This window comes from Meles meles, chromosome 17 (genome assembly GCF_922984935.1).
Source record: "Meles meles chromosome 17, mMelMel3.1 paternal haplotype, whole genome shotgun sequence".
Classification (NCBI taxonomy): domain Eukaryota; kingdom Metazoa; phylum Chordata; class Mammalia; order Carnivora; family Mustelidae; genus Meles; species Meles meles.
The window spans coordinates 6,048,056-6,066,267 of NC_060082.1; the positions used below are offsets into that span (position 1 = coordinate 6,048,056).

Below are 18,212 nucleotides of genomic sequence, written 5' to 3' on the forward strand. Positions count from 1 at the left end.
ATGAACCAGATGCACCCCCAAGATCCTGATTTGAGCAAACCAGCTGTAGAAAGGCATTTTGGGGAGAAAATTGAGTGTGGAATGGGTATGAGATGATATTAAGGAATTATTTTTGGTGGGTATCATAATGGTATTTAAATGTTTTTTAAAAATTGGAAAAAATCTTTGTCAGGATACATATTGAAGTATTTTTAGGTGAAATAACATGATACCTGGGATTTGCTTTAAAATACTCCAGGGGATGGGGCGCCTGGGTGGCTCAGTCAGTTCAGTATCCAACTCTTGATTTCAGCTCAGGTCAGGATCTTAGGGTGGTGGGATCCAGCCCTGCATCAGGCTCCACCCTTAGTGGAGAGCGCTGGAAATTCTCTCTCTCCCTCTCCCTCTGCTCCTCCCCCTGCTTATGCTCTCTTTTTTCTAAATAAATAAACAGATAAAATATTTTTAAAGATGTTTAAAAAACACTCCAGGGGAAAAGAACAAACCAAAACAAAAAATAAAATTGTTGTGGGGAGAGAAAGTAGATAAAACAAGAATGGCAAATTGTTGAAGTTGGGTGCTAGGAACAAGAGGGTTGGTTAGTTTGTCTCTTGTGTGTGTTTGAAATTTTCCACATTAAAGATTAATTTTAAAAAGGTTACAGTGTTAAAATAAATTTTAAAATGTCAGTGTTTGCATGCAAATTTTTCTACATAGAAAATCCTATAGAATTTACAGACAAAATATTACAGTCACACAATTCAGCAAGTTTTTGGATACAAGATTGCTATATAAAAATCAATAGTGTTACTACACTCAAGCTATAACCAGATTGGGGGGGGGGGAGGAAGAATGTGAAAAACAAAACTATAAAAATATTCAAGGAAAATAAAATCTCTATGACCTCAGGAGAGGGAAGGAATTTTAAGCAAGTTACAAATGCCACAGATCATAAACAGAAGACCGGTAAATTTGACTACATTGAAATTAAAACCTAAAAGACAAACCCCTTAAAAAAGACAAGCACAACTTGGGAGAATGTATTTGCAATATATGTATCTGTTAAATGAAGACAGTAGACTAGCTAAAGATGTGGGTATCATCAGAGAAAGAAAATGCAATAGCAAATTTTGTAAGAATAGACAATTCACAGAAGAGTAAGTAAGGTTTAATAAACATGGAAAGATGCACCATCTCCTTAATTGTCAGGGAAATGTAAATTATAGTCACACCCTTCACAGGGGCAAAAAATGTGAAAATGACCAAATCTAGTGTTGGTCAGAATGTGGAGCAAAGAACTCATCGCTGCTAGCAAGGATGTAAAATGGTATAATCTGGCAAATATTAACATCCCTATTCTATGACCCAGCATCTATCTTAAAGACATTCTTGCTTATATACACAGAGACTCATACAAAGGCGTATGTAACGGTAAAAATTTGAAACAATCCAAATGTCCGTTAGTAGAGAAATGAAAGAAGAAATTGTGAGTTATATGTATGTATGTGTATATATGTATGTGTGTGTGTGTTTTCAAGGAAATACCGTGTAACAGTTAAACCATGAATAGATCATCAAAAAGTAATGTTGGATAAGAAAAGTGATTTGGAGAACATGAGGATGACACATTTATGTAAATTAAAAAACCCAACCCAGTACTCAGTGTGTGTCATAGAAGCCATCTATGTGGAGGGAGGGAAATGAAGCAGGGGGAAAAGCAGACTTGGGTCTTATCTGCAATGTTTAATTTCTTATATTATGAAAAACCTGAAACAAAAATGGAAATCGTTAATTTTTGTTAATTTTTGGTGATAGGTATGCAAATGCTTGTTTAATGAAACATTAAATATTTTCATTAAATAATGAAACATTATCTGCACTTTGGGGATAAAAATAAATTTTTCAAAAATTAAAAAAATAAAAACTGGCAGGAGTTCAGTCACGGTGATTTAAAAAAAAAAAAGACTGAAGCACCTGGTGGATACGGAATAGAAGACTCTCGCTGGTTCTATTTTCGTTGGTCAATTTTGGATTTGCAGTTAAGAACAGAACTGATGCATATTTCACCGCACCTGAAAATTGGTTAGCTATCTGAAGGTAAAAGAGAGCATGCGGGGTTTTGTTTTGTTTTTGTTTTTTTCTGGCTCTGGGTCCCAGGGCGGTACTGACCACGGCGGATTATGCAATCAGGAGTAACCCTGCAGCCACGAGGACTGGGTGGATTCTGGGAAGCGCTTGTTTGGTTCAGTAACTATGGGAAAGACTCCGCTCGGTCCTAGAGGGATACGTGTTCTCAGGGCGTTTGACACCCTCGCCGCTGAAATGCCGCGAAGAGAAAGGTGTCACACAGCAGCCCGGACACTGTTGTGTCAAACTCGGTTCAGATTTTCAGTCGGAGCTCGTGATGTGAATTTCTTCTAAACAAAACGGAATCTTAAGTTTTAGTAACAAAGAGGTCGGGAATTTCCTTTATCGTAGGTTGCCTGGGGTACGCTCGCCGGGATTTCCACCCCTGCTACGACTTAGAAACGCAAATCTAGGAGATCGGTCTGAGCCGGGCAGTTCATCGTTTATATTCGCCTCGCTTCAATCTGTTTAAATCAAAGCAGGCTTTCTAGAACCGCACAGTTCACCGCCCTCGTGTTTACCTCGGGCGCGGTGCCTGGGAAGACGTGGGACTGACGAGCGCGGAGCGAGAGCTTTTCTTCCACGCGCTCGTGTGTACGGGAAGCTTTTACATTGCTAGCGAGCGATTCTGAAAATTAAATCGAATTCACTTTCTCGGTCCCTGATTTTGTTCTGCGAGAGCTACGCTGTGGTATTAAGAGATATCCAGCATGTTCAGAAAGGGCTCTTTCTTCTTTTAATATTATCAGTACATTCTATTTAACCAATGTAGTGTTTATGTGTCTGTCTTTCTCTCCCCCCCCCCCCCTTAAACCAGCGGGACAGAAAGTGCCGAAAAGTCCTACAGGGAAATATTTACTCGGACATTTGTTTAAACGAGCTCATCGGTGTCTCACGCTCCTCCTTTCCGATCCGCGCAAGTGCCCGGGCGGTCGAAGCACTTTGTCCTCCCTCGGCCACCGTCCGCAGCGCGGTGGGCGGTATTTTGTCCGCCGGGAGCCGCCGTACGGGATATATCAGTCACTGAGTTCCAGGCCGCCGGAGCGTGGGGCTTGCGGGAGCCGGCTGGCGTTGCCGGCACCATGGAGTCGCCTCTCAGCCCGGGCCTCTCTCACCGAGCCGAGGAGGATTGGGGTGAGTGGCAGCTGTGAACGTGCCGCTGCCGGCCGTGGGGTTCTTCCTCCTGACGCGCACTTGTGGAGGCAGGTGTGGGCGAACTCTGCCCTGGGAGCCGGGGCTCGCCTGTAGCTTCCGCCCGCGTTCCTCCCTGGAAGGGTCTCGCCGAACCGGTCGGTGTCTGCCCGGGTAACAGCGAGCGTGAAATGTTGCCTGATTGGAATTATTATCGTTTTTCAGCGTTTCCCCTGGGAAAGTACTAGGTGATCATTGTGAGGGGCTGAAAAGGCGTAGGTAAGAAGCAGAGGGCAGGAGGACTGTGACCACCCGAAAAGCTCTAAGCTGTTTTCTCGGTGTGGGATGTGGGCGGTGATTGCCGTGAAGTGTGACTGTTGGGAGTGTGTTTGTGGGAGAGAATGGGAGTGTATACAGTGATCTTCGTGTCGCAGCTGCCACTGTTGGTCTAGGCTGATGTCCATTTTGGCAGAGAACCAAAGCACCAGACCTTGGGCCCCTGACTACCTAGACCTAACACTTGAAAACTGATGTAATCCTTACTGCCTTCCAGAAACAGCTCTAATTGTTTTGTTTTTTTTTTTTTTTAATTTTGCCTCGTGTATTTTTGTTTGGCTTTATGGTCAGGAAAAGTGGAAGGCAATGCAATGGGACTCAGAATGGGGAAACTTCCTCATGTAGGTGTTTAGAGGAACCTTTTATTCTTCTCTTTGTTGTGGGATGTGGTACTAATGCTGGTCTTGAGCTTCAGTGAGAATTTGGGGTTGCATAGGTCGAGTGGGCCCTGTAGTTGAGCCTACGCCATTCACGTACTTTGGAACTTGGCGGATGACCCAGACTGATGCTCAGCTTTCCCCCCTTGGACCATCATTCTGAGAAGCAAAGTGCAATCTCAATTCTATTTATTGACCTGAACTCCTCGTTTGACTTTCTAAGGACAGAACTTTTCTAAAATTAAGTCACATGAGAAATTTATTTCAATCCTTGGTGGATTTCCTAGCAGTTGTTGGAAAGACTGTAGACTGTCAATTTCAAGTGTGTTTTCCTGTGCCAGTTATAGTGGAAATGGTGATTACCCTTGATCTAGGACTTCATTTGTGTCAGGTGTGCTGCAGAGCTCCTATATGCATTGTCTTCTTTAATCCTCTCAACAGCGCAAGAAGTTATTACTAATTTACAGATGAGAAAACTGAGGCTGAGGGAGAGTGTTCAGTCTTCTAGCCTGTGAGGGGCACAGGCAGGATCAGAACCAGTTTGTCTACCTCCAGAGCCTGTGCTCTTAGTCATTATTCCGTAATGCTTTCCGTAATTATTTCTGCAGATGCGATTCTTCCCAAGAACCTCCCCCCCCCCCCCGCCCAGTTATTAATAAATCTACTTTAAAGTATCAGGTAGTAACGGTTTTTTTCTCAGCTAGTCAGCTGTTACATTTTCATGATATTTCTTAAACTGCAACTGTGGGGCACTTTCTTGAAGCATTATTTTGTCTTTTGATACTCAGGCTGCATTTTCTCCATTAACCCGATAAATTGATGTGTAAATTGACGTGTAGTCCTAATGTTCATTGACAGAGCATTCAGTTCTTTGTAGTCATTTCACTGAGTTAACTCAGGTATCCTGCCCTGCTCCTCCCTGAATGTGTTCATTTCCCATTGTTTTCCAGGCTTCTCTTTCCAGACTGTTGACAGTCTTCTCCTGGTTGCACACTTCAATTCTGATTTGTTAGGTAGTCAGTAAGTAGGATCGATTTTGCAGGCACTAAAGTGAAACACTACCGTCTGTTGCTGTTTTTCAGTAGAACATGGATTCATTTTCTGGGAGTTGCCATGTTGAGTATCCAAAGACGTCACTGATTTATCTGATTTTTTATAAAAGATTTTATTTTATTTATTTATTTAATAAAGAGAGAGAGTACAAGCAGGGGAGTGGCAGGGGAGTAGAGCAGGGAGGCTGACGCGGAGCTCCATCCCGGCACCCTGGGGACCATGGCTGAGCCCAACGCAGATCCTTAACCTACTGAGCCACCCAGATGCCCCTGATCTTTTTTTTTTTTTTTTAATATTAGAAGGTGGCCAGTGATATTTGAATTTAGATTATGTAATTAGTACTTGTCACTCTCATACCTTTGAATAATTAAAGTGATTAGTTCAGAACAGCCTATGGTGGGAGGGGCTTTTTCCCTCTAACTTGGGTAGTGACATTTAGAGCAGTGGTCTGCAAACATTTTCTGTGGAGGTCCAGATAGTAAGTTTTTCAGGCTTTGTGGTTCTGTGGTCTCTGTTGCAGCTACTCAGCTCTGCTGTTCCGGTGCAGAAGCATCCATAGGCAGGGTGAGCTGAACACGGAGATGAGTATGACTGTGCTCCCGTACAACCTTGTTATGACCTGGAACTCTGAATTGCATGTAGTTACTTTATTCTGTTTTAAGATTTTTTTACTTATTTTTTTTTATTTTTATTTTTTTTAAGATTTTATTTATTTGACACACAGAGAGAGATCACAAGTAGGCAGAGAGGCAGGCAGAGAGAGAGAGGAGGAAGCAGGCTTCCTGCTGAGCAGAGAGCCCGATGCGGGGCTTGATCCCAGGACCCTGAGATCATGACCTGAGCCAAAGGCAGCGGCTTAACCCACTGAGCCACCCAGGCGCCCCTTTTTTTACTTATTTTTAAGTAATTTCTACTTTCAATGTGGTGCTTGAACTCAGAAGCCTGAGATCAAGAGTTGCAAGGTCTGCTGGCTGAGGCAGGCAGGCGCCCCCTGAATTTCATATAATTATTTTTAATACTTAGTAAGTTTCTTTTTAGTACAGTTTTAGATTTACAGAATAATGGAGCAGACAGTCCATAGAGTTCTATTTATACCCTCCTTGCCATTTTCCTTATTGGTAACATCTTGTAGTAAATTGTTACCGTTAAACCATTATTGATCCAATATGATTAACTAAAGTCCATAGTTTACGTTAAGATTCCTTCTGTGTTATACATTTTGTGGGTTTTGACAGATACCTAACATCATGTATATACAGTATCTCACAGAATATTTTCATGTATCTAAAAAATCCCCTGTGCTGTATCTATTCGTCCCTCCCTCTCTCCACCTGGGCCCTCTACCTAGTCTGCCTAGTTTTGCCTTTTCCAGAATGTCATACAGTCGGAATCATACAGTAGGTAGCTTTTTCCACTTAGCAACATGCATTTAAGATCCGTCTGTGATTTTTCATGGCTTGATGGCTTTTTTTTTTTTTTTTTTTTTAAGCACTGCATGTTGTTCCGTTGTGTGGATGTACTACAGTGTGTTAGTCTCTCAGCCTGCCGTAACAAATTACTGCGGACTGGGTGGTTTAAACAACGGAAATTTATTTTCTGACAGTTCTGAAGGCTAGAAGTCTGAGATGAGGGGCCAGCATGGTCTAAGTTCTGGTGAAGGCTCTCTTCCTGACTTGTGGACGGCTGCCTTTTCACTGTGTTTTCACAAGGCAGAGGGATGAGAGATGAAAGAGAGGGGAGAGGAGTGAAGGGAGAGAGAGGAGGAGAGGAGAAGGGGGTGGGGAAGGGTATCTCTCTCCGTCCTCCTGTAAGGCCACAGTCCTATCTGATTAGGACCCCACTCTTTTTTTTTTTTTTTAATTAACATATAATGTATTATTTGCCCCAGGGGTACAGGTCTTGAATCATCAGGCTTATACAATTCACAGCACTCACCATAGCACAAACCCTACAAACCCTCCCCAATGTCCATCACCCAGCCACCCTGTCCCTACCCCCCCCCCCCCCAGCAAGCCTCAGTTTGTTTCCTGAGATTAAGAGTCTCTTATGGTTTATCTCCCTCTGGATCCCATTTTGTTTCATTTTTTTCCCTCCCTACTCCCCACACCCCTCCCTCCCCCCATCAAATTCCTCATATCAGAGAGATCTTATAATTGTCTTTCTGACTTACTTCGCTTAGCATAATATAGGGCCCCAAACTTCCACTGTCATTTAATCTTGTTTACCTCCTAAAGACCACCCTGTCTCTGGCTGCAGTCCCCCTGGGGGGCATGGCATGTAAGCACTCTGCGTTGTGCTTATGCATGTATATATCGAAGGATCTCTTGGTTGCTTTAAAATACTGGCGGCTACACATGAAGCTGCCATGTTCATGTGCAGCTTTTTGTGTGGACATGTTTTCAAATCATTTGGGTAAATACCAAGAAGCATAATTGCTGTATCGTATGGTAAGAGCCTATTTAGTTTTGAAAGAAAGTTCCAAACTGTTTTCCTAAATGGTTGTAGTGTTTTGCTTTCCCATTAGCAGTGAATGAATGTTCTTGTTGCTCCATATCCTCACCAGCATTTGATGTTGCCAGTGTTTGGATTTGAGCCATTCCAATAAGTATTGTTGGTCTGGGTTGTTGTTTTTTTTTTTTTTAAAGATTTGTTTATTTTAGAGAGTGCGAGCCTGAGTGGGGCGGGGAGGAGAGAGAGAGAATCTTCAGTAGACTCCCCATTGAGCCTGAAGCCCCACATGGGACTCAATCCCATGACCCTGAGATCATGACTGAAATCAAGAGTCCGTCGCCCAATGGACTGAGCCACCCAGGCACACCACCTTGTTGGGTCTTGTTTGTTTGTTTTAAGATTTTATTAATTTTATTTGACAGAGAGAGAGAGAGAGCCAGAGGGACAGCAGGCAGAGGGAGAGGGAGAAGCAGGGTCCGTAGTGAGCAGGGGGCTGGGTCCTGGGGCTTGGTCCCAGGACTCTGGAATCAGGACCTGAGCTGAAGGCAGACACCTAACAGAGTGAGCCACCCAGGCGCCCCCCTCATTTTTGTTTTAATTTGCAGTGCCCTGATAACCTGTGATGTGGAGCACGTGTTCAAATGCTTATTTGTCACCTGCATGTCTTTCCTCTTCTTCCCTTCCTCCCTGTCTCAACTTCGTATAGAAACAATCTTTCGCCACATGTAAGGTATATGTACCAAGATCAGAAGCTTCTGTCTGCTTCTGTGGTTTCTTTTATATCTTCAGTCTCTTCTGTGAAAGTTGGCCTTTAGGCACTGACCGCAGCCTGACTCCCCTGGTGGCTGCTGCTTTCTCTGAAGGCTTGGTGAATGGCAGCCATTTTGATTCTCATATCCTTTTTGCCATTTGGGCCTCTAAAGGTGGGATATAGTTAACTTTCTTGTTTTTCTTTCTTTCTTTTTTATTTTAAAGATTTTATTTATTTATTTGATAGATATCACAAGTAGGCAGAGAGGCAGGCAGAGAAAGAGGGGGGATGCAGGCTCCCTGCTGAGCAGAGAGCCTGATGCGGGGCTCACTCCCCGGACCCTGAGATCATGACTTGAGCCAAAGGCGGAAGCTTAACCCACTGAGCCACCCAGGCGCCCCAGCTTTCTTGTTTTTCACTGCTACTTTCAGCTCATTCTCCTTTCGTCCTTCCTAAGAAACATCCAGTTTGCGTCTCCCATTTTCACGACATGCTGTGCCACCCGTCCCTGTTACAGTCAGTCATCTGCTCTCCTGGGTCCCTGTTACAGTCAGTCATCTGCTCTCCTGGTTCGTTCTCCCTCACTGTTGAGAGATTCCAGCTCTTAGCTTCCTGTCACTTTTCTCCAACATTCCTTCCTTGGCTGATTTCAGATACTCAGAGGATACTTCAAATACCATGACCTCTCATGTCTTCGGCCTCCTCTCCACCAGTGGTCTGGCCTTCCGCCCTGTCCCAGCCATGTACTCCCCTGGTCACAAGCTGAAACCCTGTCAGTGCTGATCACAGTTTCAGTCTCAACAGCGCCCACTCCGACCACCACCTCCTGTCTTACCAGCTCACTCCCTTTTGTTTCCACCAGTCCCTGCAGTCCTGCTGAGACGCTGCCGACTTTTCCCTGTTCCCCGTTTTCTCCGCGTCATCACTTCCCCCTTACCCAGTTCAGCTGCGTCGGCACTCACTGCAGCTTCCCTCGCTCACTCGCGGTACCTTGTCTCTCTCTCGTGTTGTAGTCCTCTCTGGATGAGCCACGAGCGTGGGTAACTCTAACTGATTGATGATAGTAACCTGAAACAGGCCTGCAGGTGTGGCCTGGTGGATCATATTTGCCTGGACCTCTCATTCTCCCACTTTGATGGTTGTTTGTATCAACTTCCTTCTCTCTTCAAGCCTCTTTCACCTCCTCCCCCTTCCTTTGAATGGGAAGAGAGCTGCCGCAGTCTCCCACTACCTCATCCACCACTTACCACCATACTTACCTTCTCTTGTTGGGAACCAGTGGCTTCTCGCTGGAGCCCCTGGTGCTGTAGATCCCTCCTCCTCAGTCAGGAGTGTTGTGCGACGCTTCTTCCTTCTGTTCCCTGGATGGCATCACTTCCCCCTCTGCTAGGTCATCTCCACTGGTCAATAAACATGTGGTTGTTGCTCCTGTTCAGAGTCAAGAAAAAACCCTCCAAACCTTCTTTGGGTGATACTTCTCCTCTAGCTACTACTACCTTTCTCTTTATTTTACAGCACAATTCTTTTTTTTAAAGATTTCATTTATTTATTTGACAGACAGAGAGATCACAAGCAGGCAGAGAGGCAGGCAGAGAGAGAGGGAAGCAGGCTCCCTGCTGAGCAGAGAACCCGATGTGGGGCTCGATCCCAGCACCCTGAGATCATGACCTGAGCCAAAGGCAGAGGCTTTTACCCGCTAAGCCACCCAGGTATGCCTAAAGCACAATTCTCAAGAGCAAAAATAAAAGCCATGTTCACTGACTCCAGTTTCTCCTGTCTCATTGTCATTGAGCAGCCGGGATCCACCCCTCCACCAAAGTGGCTTGAAGGTCACCATTGACTTCCACTTTGTTAAATCTGGTGGCCATTTCTCATCTTACTAAACTGAGAGGAAGTAAATGAATAAACGGTCAAGGTCAGGTGGGAAAGCTTGCTGAGAAAGTTAAAAGTAATAGCTCCCGTAGTTTACTACTGCAAAGGGACGTCTAAATATTGGTTACATGGGACTGGCAAAGAGGACGTCAGACTAGACAGTGGACTTTAGAGATACTTTACAGGGGACCAGCCCCGAATGTTCAGTAGATATACGTTAGTAACCTACTTTCAGTTGTTTTTAAACCACTGAGGTTTTTGTTAAAAAACCGCAGCGAATGAGAAGATCACTTCGGGATACCCTGTATTTCCCTCATCTAGATTGACCAACTGTTAGCATTCTGCCCCATTCAGTGTTACCCATACTTCCCTCCTCTTTCATCATCTGAAAGTAGGCTACAGATAATATGAAACTCCTAAGCATTTCATCATTTACTTCCCGAGAACGAGGAAATAGGTATTTTTAAACAGCATGAATTCATACTAATACCTACAGGTCAAAGCCAGTACCACAGGGTTCTTTCTCACCTTCTCACGTTATATGCTTACATTTTTTTTTTCTTCTTCTCTCTCTTTTTCCCCGAGATAGAGGTTTATTGGGAGAACTTATGTACAGGGAATCCAGGAGTGCCCAGCTGGACAAAGCATTCACTGCTTGGTTACTTTTCTTTTCTGTGAAAATCCTGATTCCCAATAATATCCTGTGTTTTTACAGTCTCGCTTTAGCTGCTCTGTTGAAAATAGACTGAAGGACGGGCAAGGGCGGAAGCAGGGAGAACATCTGGAGGCCACTGGAGCAATCCAGAGAACGGCAGTGGTGGCAGTGGGGGTCACGGCAGTGGTTGGATCATGGAGCTAATATGCAAATACATCCACATATACAGATGGATAGACACATACATTTTTTTAAATTTTATTTTTTTAGAAAAGAGTCAGCACACGTGAATGGGGATGGGCAGAGGGAGAAGGAGAGAGAATTTCCAGCAGACTCCCCGCTGAGCAAAAGCCAATAAACCTATGTTCAGTAATTAATGTTTCAGTATTTTATTTTATTTGGAAGTGATCTAGCTAGTGAACAAATACCCAGCATTTAACTTATCTTAGTAAACGTCAAAATTTCAAGTTACCAAAAAGATTTTGCCGACTTATTATTATTATTATTTTTAAGGATTTTACTTACTTATTTGAGAGAGAGCGAGAGTGTACATAGGAGTGCAAGTAGGGGGAGGGAGAGGGACAAGCAGACTCCGCACTGCTTCCTAGAGTTCAGTGTCTCTTATGATTTGCCGCCTCCTCAATTGTCATTTTATTTTATTTTTTCTTCCCTTCCCCTATGTTCATCTGTTTCTTAAATCCCACATTGCTGTAAAATTGTATGATATTTGTTTTTTTCTGGCTGACTTATTTTGCTTAGCATAATACCCTCTAGTTCCATTCATGTTGTTGCAGCTGGCAAAATTTCATTCTTTTTGATGGCTGTATAATGTTTTATTGTCTCTCTCTCTCTCTCTCACACACACACACACACACACACACACACACCATCTTCTTTATCCATTCATCTGTTGACGGACATCTGGTCTCTTTCCATAGTTTGGCTACTGTGGACATTGCTGCTCTAAACATTGGGGTCCATGTGCCCCTTCTGATCACTATGTTTGTATCCTTTGGGTAAGTACCTAGTAGTGCAGTTGCTGGGTTGTAGGGTAGCTCTAGAGTGTCTGCACCAGTTTGCATTCCCACCAACAGTGTGAGAGGGTTCCCCTTTCTAACCATGGTACATTTTCATGTTGAGCCCAGGTGTAGCCTCAGAATTCCTGTTAGTAATGTTCTAGAAAGTCACTATCATTTAGTGCAGTGTGACCTGACATAAAACTTGTTCATTAATTCTTGGTGAAAAGGTTTAGATCCAAGATAAAAATTATGTGGAAAACAATACATGAATTAGAAATAGCTTTGAGTTGGTTGTCCTTCACGCTGTTAGAGTTTATCAGTAATAGTAATGGCTGATGAGAACCCCTGCTAGAGGTGGCATAGGGATACAGTTGCTTATTCTTTTGTTGAAACACTGAATTGACAATCTCTGTTCTTTTTTTTTTTTTTCAATCTCTGCCCTTTTGTACAAAGATTCTGCACTGTTTGCTGAACTTGGCTATTTCACAGACACTGATGACCTGCATCTGGATGCAGCAAAGGAAATTTACGTAAGTCTTTACTAGGGGAGAATTATCGAATAATGTGATATTTAATCTTTATTCTAATTATTGCAAGATGGTTTCGGGATAACAGGTTTAGGGTAGTGGTTTAAGTTTAAATAACTTAGTATTTAAGTGTGAAATTTAGCAGCCACTTTTTACTCATAAATTTAGGATTGCAGAAATTGCATTGGTCTTGGTGGGAGAAAACTTGTATTCTGAGTTTACTTTTGGCCTCAGGGTTGGATGACTTTGGACAAATCACTTAACTGCCTACTTTTGGCTTTGTAGGTAGTTTGCTGCATAAGGGAAACGATGATGTTAAAGGGTGTATATGAGTCTTGGATCCAGTCAAGCAGAACTTACAACTTCCTTTTTAAAAGTTACATATCCTTATTATAGAAAGCTCTGAAATTTAGACGTGTCCTTACTTTTTGCCTGTGAATGGTTAGAAGTCTGTGTGAGAGCTATTATTATAGCACTTTGAGTCCTCAAAATAGCTTTCCTTTTTTGTGTTAGTGCATAGTACATTGGCCTATAGAACTCTTTCATTCTGTCATATCCTTTTTTTTTTTTTTCATTCTGTCATATTCTTGCATGGATGAGATGCTGTTTCGCTTGGGAAGTAATTTAATTGAACAGAGTGATTTTATATGTACATCAATCAGGTTGGATATTTGTTTCTTATTTTTTAAGCCCTTATTATGCTGAGTACAAAAATATGTAATGCCTGCTTAGTGAGTTTGTTAAATATTTGTCAAAGAATAATTTAGCAGTTGTTTTAATATGCATCAGTAGAAGAGACTAAGAATACATGGTATTGGGGCGCCTGGGTGGCTCAGTGAGTTAAGTCTCTGCCTTCAGCTTAGGTCATGATCTCAGGGTCCTGGGATCGAGTCCCACATCGGGCTCCCTGCTTGGCAGGCAGCCTGCTTCCTCCTCTCTCTCTCTGCCTGCCTCTCTGCCTACTTGTGATCTCTCTGCCAAATAAATAAAATCTTTAAAAAAAAAAAAGAATACATGGTATTTTTTTAATCAGCACATGAAATTTTAATAGTTTTTGTTTACCTTATGGATGTTTGAGAGTGCAATCTATTGATTAAATTGGCTTGTTTTTAGATTTCATTTATTTGACAGAGAGAAAGAGATAGCAAGAGAGTATGAGCAGGGTCGAGAGGGAGAAGCAGGCTCCCAACTGAGCAGGGAGCCGAGTGAGGGGCTCAATTCTATGGCCCCAGGATCATGACCAGAGCCAAAGGCAGACACTTAATTGACCGAGCCCCTCACGTGCCCCAGATTGGCTTTAAATATTGGGGGGTTGCCTAAGCAACTGATATTCATTTACAGCCTCTATGGCTAAAACTACCAAGTTACCATACTGTAGTTAAAATTTGAAAGGTTCAGTGAAATATGATCCTCATTTTGTAACTAACATCCTTACTTTACACAAGACAGTCTTTCAGTTCCTTAGTTTTTCTAGTACGAAGTTAAGGGATTGGATTAGATGGTGTCTTAGGGCCCTTTCTAGCTTTAAAATTGTGTCATTCTCTTCCACACGCTAGTAGTTTCCCATGAGAAATCATAGAAGAGCCAGAATGTAGAATATAGAAGCATAAATATGTTTCACTTTACATAAAATAAGCCTGTTAGGTTTCTAGACAGATAAAAGTCTTATGCTCTAAAAGGTATTTGACTGTTTTGGCTGAATACCAAGGAAGAAGCTTCCTGGAGTGGGTCATGTCCCACTCCAGGAAGTTAGAAAGTATTACTAGTACTGTGAGGAGGCTTCATTTCTTAGGTTAAGAAAGTTTAAGGATATGTTTGGTTGCTGAAGATACAAGGCTGCTTCATTTCTGATTGTGTAGGTTCAAGTAAGAGAAAAAAGCAAAGGGGGTTGATTTAAAAAGGGGTTCTTTCATGGTTTCAGTAGTATTTTTTTTTTCATGTGAATGTCCACACATTCTCTTTCTACAACTTGTACCAATATTTACTTAGTTAAGGGCAGTGGGATCAAACTGTCCCCTTCTTTCCTTTTGTTCTCAATAAAAATAAATCACAAAAGAGACATTTTGAAATAATATTATTTTAGAAATTATCACCAAATGGTTGTTAATAATTAAAAGACTAATCTTTACTTTTGGTCTGAGGCTTACTTTCTTTACTGTTGCTGTTTTATTATCTGTTATGTTAGGTTAATACTGACCGCCTTTGACTTTGTGGTACTGTGTGTATATTGTTTACTTCTATTCTTGTCTCCATACCCGTGGAGACTTAAGATAATAGCACTGCCTAGACCTCAGACTCGCGTGTGGCAGTACTTTATTTATGTATATAGTATAAGATGACTTCAGATGACCCAGAATATGCTTATATTTAAGTAAAAAAAATTATCATCTAAATGAAGAAACTAAGAGTCCCTCTAAGAAGTGTGTTGACTTCTGTTTGAGAAACTTAGTTTTACCTTCTAGGATTAAAAAAAAAATTAGAAATTTTATTTTAGGAATTTGAAAGGTACTGTACAGTAGAAAAAGGAAGAAAATTACCCGTCCTTCTATGGATCTCTTCTTTCTTAGATAACCGTGTTAATATTTGGGATAACTGAAGGTTCAGCTAAAGTCTCGTTACAGTTCTTGCATGTCTGTTGGCTAAAATCTATATTCTTCTTGTTGCTGTATAGAGATGATGTTGTAAGTGGGCATTTGCTTTGATTTGTTTTCATCAATGGCAATGGGAAAATGTACTCTGCTGGATCTCCCTTATGACAAAGACATATTTTGTGACTCTTGTAAAAGTTGGTTCCCATGGAAGAAAATGACACCAACTGAATCTTTTAGATGTTGAGTCCATTACCTCCCTGATTGTTCCTGCTGTGTTTTATATAAGTGAATTGGCTTATTTTTAGGCCATGCAATGTGTATTCTCAAGATGACCCGATTGATGTAGAAAAATTATTTTAACTGAGTTGGGTAATAGAAATTACATTATTTATGGCAAAATGTGTCTGATAGTTTGATTTCTAGAGCTATATATTTTATTCTTCTAATATGCTTTTCCTGATTTGAAACGTACAGGAAAACAATTTTGATAATCTTGATTTTGACTTGGATTTGATGCCTTGGGAAACAGGCATTTGGGACATCAACAACCAGCTCTGCACAGGTAATGATGTATTTCATTGGTAAAAATCTTAATAATTGGGCTACTTTGATGGGTTAATAAAAGCCAGGGATAGATATTACTTCTGATGGGGCAGTGCACACGTAAGTTTCCTACCCAAATGGATGGAAAGAATTTCATAGCTATGTGTTAGTCACATAATGATAAAGAAGTCATATCAGAAACCCTGATTTTGAATTCTGTGTAATATCGTTATAGGAGGTTAACCTATCTGAGAACCAGACCGAATTTAGGGAATCAAAGAAAACTTGGGATTATCACAATTTAGGAAGGTGGCGTAGGGGTCCCTTGCATTTGATATACATACTTCCGTGGAGGGGGCAGTCTCTGTCTGATGCTAGTGTCTTTAAGGGGCCCTGATGAAGTAGGTTTGGGATGTGCTGAGAGAAGCTGGGATCTGGAGCAAATGTAGGATGAAGCTGATGGGAGGAGGAAGAAACCCCTTTCTCCCCTCTCTTTGCTTTAGTATCTTTCCAGTATCCTCCATTGATAGGACGTGAAAGGGAGCCAGCTGAGACGTGTCTTAATGTGCATCACAGACTGTAGATAGGCAGTAGACTTAAGAGCTGAGAGACAGTGGGTAAATCACCAGCACATCCTCCCACCCACCCCTGCATGTCCCGGTCCCCCATTTTATGTATTTGTGTATCTTGCTCAGTGCATATCTTCCCTCGTAGAATATGGGCTACCCAGGGCCAGTGTTCTGGTTACTATTGTCATGTAACAAACTACTGTAAAACTCAGTGGCTTAAAACAACAACCATTTTATTATGCTTCCAGAATCTGAGAGTCAGGAATTTGGACAGGGTACCCCGAGAATGGCTTGGCCCTGCTCTGTGATGGCCAGACCTCAACTGGGAAAGCTTGAGGTAGCTTGAAAGTTGGGGCTCGCATTACCTTAAGGTTTCTTCACTCACATGTCACTTGCCAGGCCCGAGTGACTTGTGGCTAGCGCTGTTGGCTGCACGCGGCCTTCCTGTGTGGCTAGGCTTCCTTTCAGCTTGGTGGTCTCACGGTAGTCAGACTTCAGAGGCTCAGATGGGAGCGTTCAGGGCACAGTAGAAGCTGCATTGCCTGAGTAACCCAGCCTTGGAATCATGTAGCATTACTTCCATACTCTGTTGGTTGAACAAGCCTTAAGCCTACCTTGATTCAAACCGAGGAGAAATAGATGCTACTTGTTGATAGGAAAGGGTAAGAGCGCCTTACAGTCATGAGGGATGCTAGCTATTTGGCAGCTAACTTTGGAAAACATTGCCTGGGCTGTGGTTGCTCAATACATTTTTTTTTTTTTAAGATTTTATTTATTTATTTGACAGAGAGAGAGAGATCACAAGTAGGCAGAGAGGCAGGCAGAGAGAGAGAGAGAGGGGGAAACAGGCTCCCCGCTGAGCAGAGAGCCCAATGCGGGGCTCGATCCCAGGACCCTGAGATCATGACCTGAGCCGAAGGCAGAGGCTTAACCCACTGAGCCACCTAGGTGTCCCGCTCAGTAAATTTTTATAAATAAATTTTGGCAAAAGATACAAACATTTTGGGGAGTTTTAATTGTATTGTCGAAAATGTTTTCCAAAATAATGGTTTCTGATTTCTTATATTTTTAAAGGTTATTTTTGGAGGAATCTATTGTATAATACTCAAAAGGTACAAAAAGAGGTACCTTTAGAGGAATCTGTCGTATGATATTCAAAAGGTGCAAAAAGTCTGTAGGGTAGAAGAATATCTCCTTCAGCTGTTGGTGCTCAGCCAACACGTTCTCCCCAGAGACAACCACAGTTACCACTTTGTTATGTTTGTCCTTCCGGAGAATTGGCGCACGTTAGTAGACACACGCATACACACGTATGGAATTTATTACACCAATGGTGGCAGACTAGATACACTGTTTTCTGCATCTTGAGTTTTCATTTGATGATACATTTTGGTGACTTTAGCTTCAGTATGATTGAATTTTAAGAGTAGATTGTACTCTCTTCCTTATTCATTTTATTTTGAGTTTATAGTGTCCATTGGGACATTTTTACTTCATGTTTTGCAGTTAAAGATGTTAAGGCAGAACCTCAGCCACCTTCTCCGGCCTCGTCAAGTTATTCGGCCTCCTCTCCGCAGTCAGTGGACTCTCACTCTTCAACTCAGCATGTTCCTGTAAGTAGCCAGTCTTCTCCGGTGATGTTGGTCATAACCATCTAGGAAATACGCATACGGTGGAGGCGCTTACCGTTTATGAGATGCTGCCGTGAGCCTTATGATCTCATTTCATCCCAAGAAACCTGAGTTTCGAGGAAGGGCCTTGGGAGAGCTCGTAAGTTCTTGGTCTGGTTTTGCCCTCCTTCCCCGGTGTTCTTGCCTTCATCTTGCCTCCACGATTTCATTGTTGCAGTGGTTTTTTTGCACTTCACCAGTGTTCTGTATTTTTTATTTATTTCCTTACCATCTTCTCTCCCTGCTGCTCTCTCTTCTGCCTGTCAGAATATATCTTCTTTGAGGACAGGAAAGACTCCAAAATGATCTGATTTGTAATACCGTGGCCATAGAGCCTAGAATGGATTTCTTAATTCAGGAATGTTTAGTTCTACCTTTGAATGGGCTAAGGCTTTTATAAAAATCTGGTAACTTCTTAAAAGGCCTCTGTTTTCCATCCACAGAAAAGCTCAGAGGGTGGGAAAAGGTACTTTTCAGGTGCTTTTTTGAATGGGGGAGGGGAAAATTTAAGAAGAAAAATTCAAATTAATATTTGAGTACATTATATCTGCTGTAAATAGA

At 42.2% G+C, this 18,212-nt stretch overlaps 1 protein-coding gene across 1 annotated transcript in view; it reads left to right on the forward strand.

Annotated features, from left to right (window-relative positions):
* ATF6 (activating transcription factor 6) overlaps nt 1-18,212 on the forward strand; it is a 208,921-nt gene continuing 190,709 nt past the window's right edge. The window contains exons 1-5 of the mRNA XM_045983346.1: nt 1-85; nt 3,028-3,240; nt 12,205-12,281; nt 15,344-15,431; nt 17,488-17,594. Coding sequence (XP_045839302.1) covers nt 1-85; nt 3,028-3,240; nt 12,205-12,281; nt 15,344-15,431; nt 17,488-17,594 — 570 coding nt within the window. The remainder of the gene's footprint in view (nt 86-3,027; nt 3,241-12,204; nt 12,282-15,343; nt 15,432-17,487; nt 17,595-18,212) is intronic.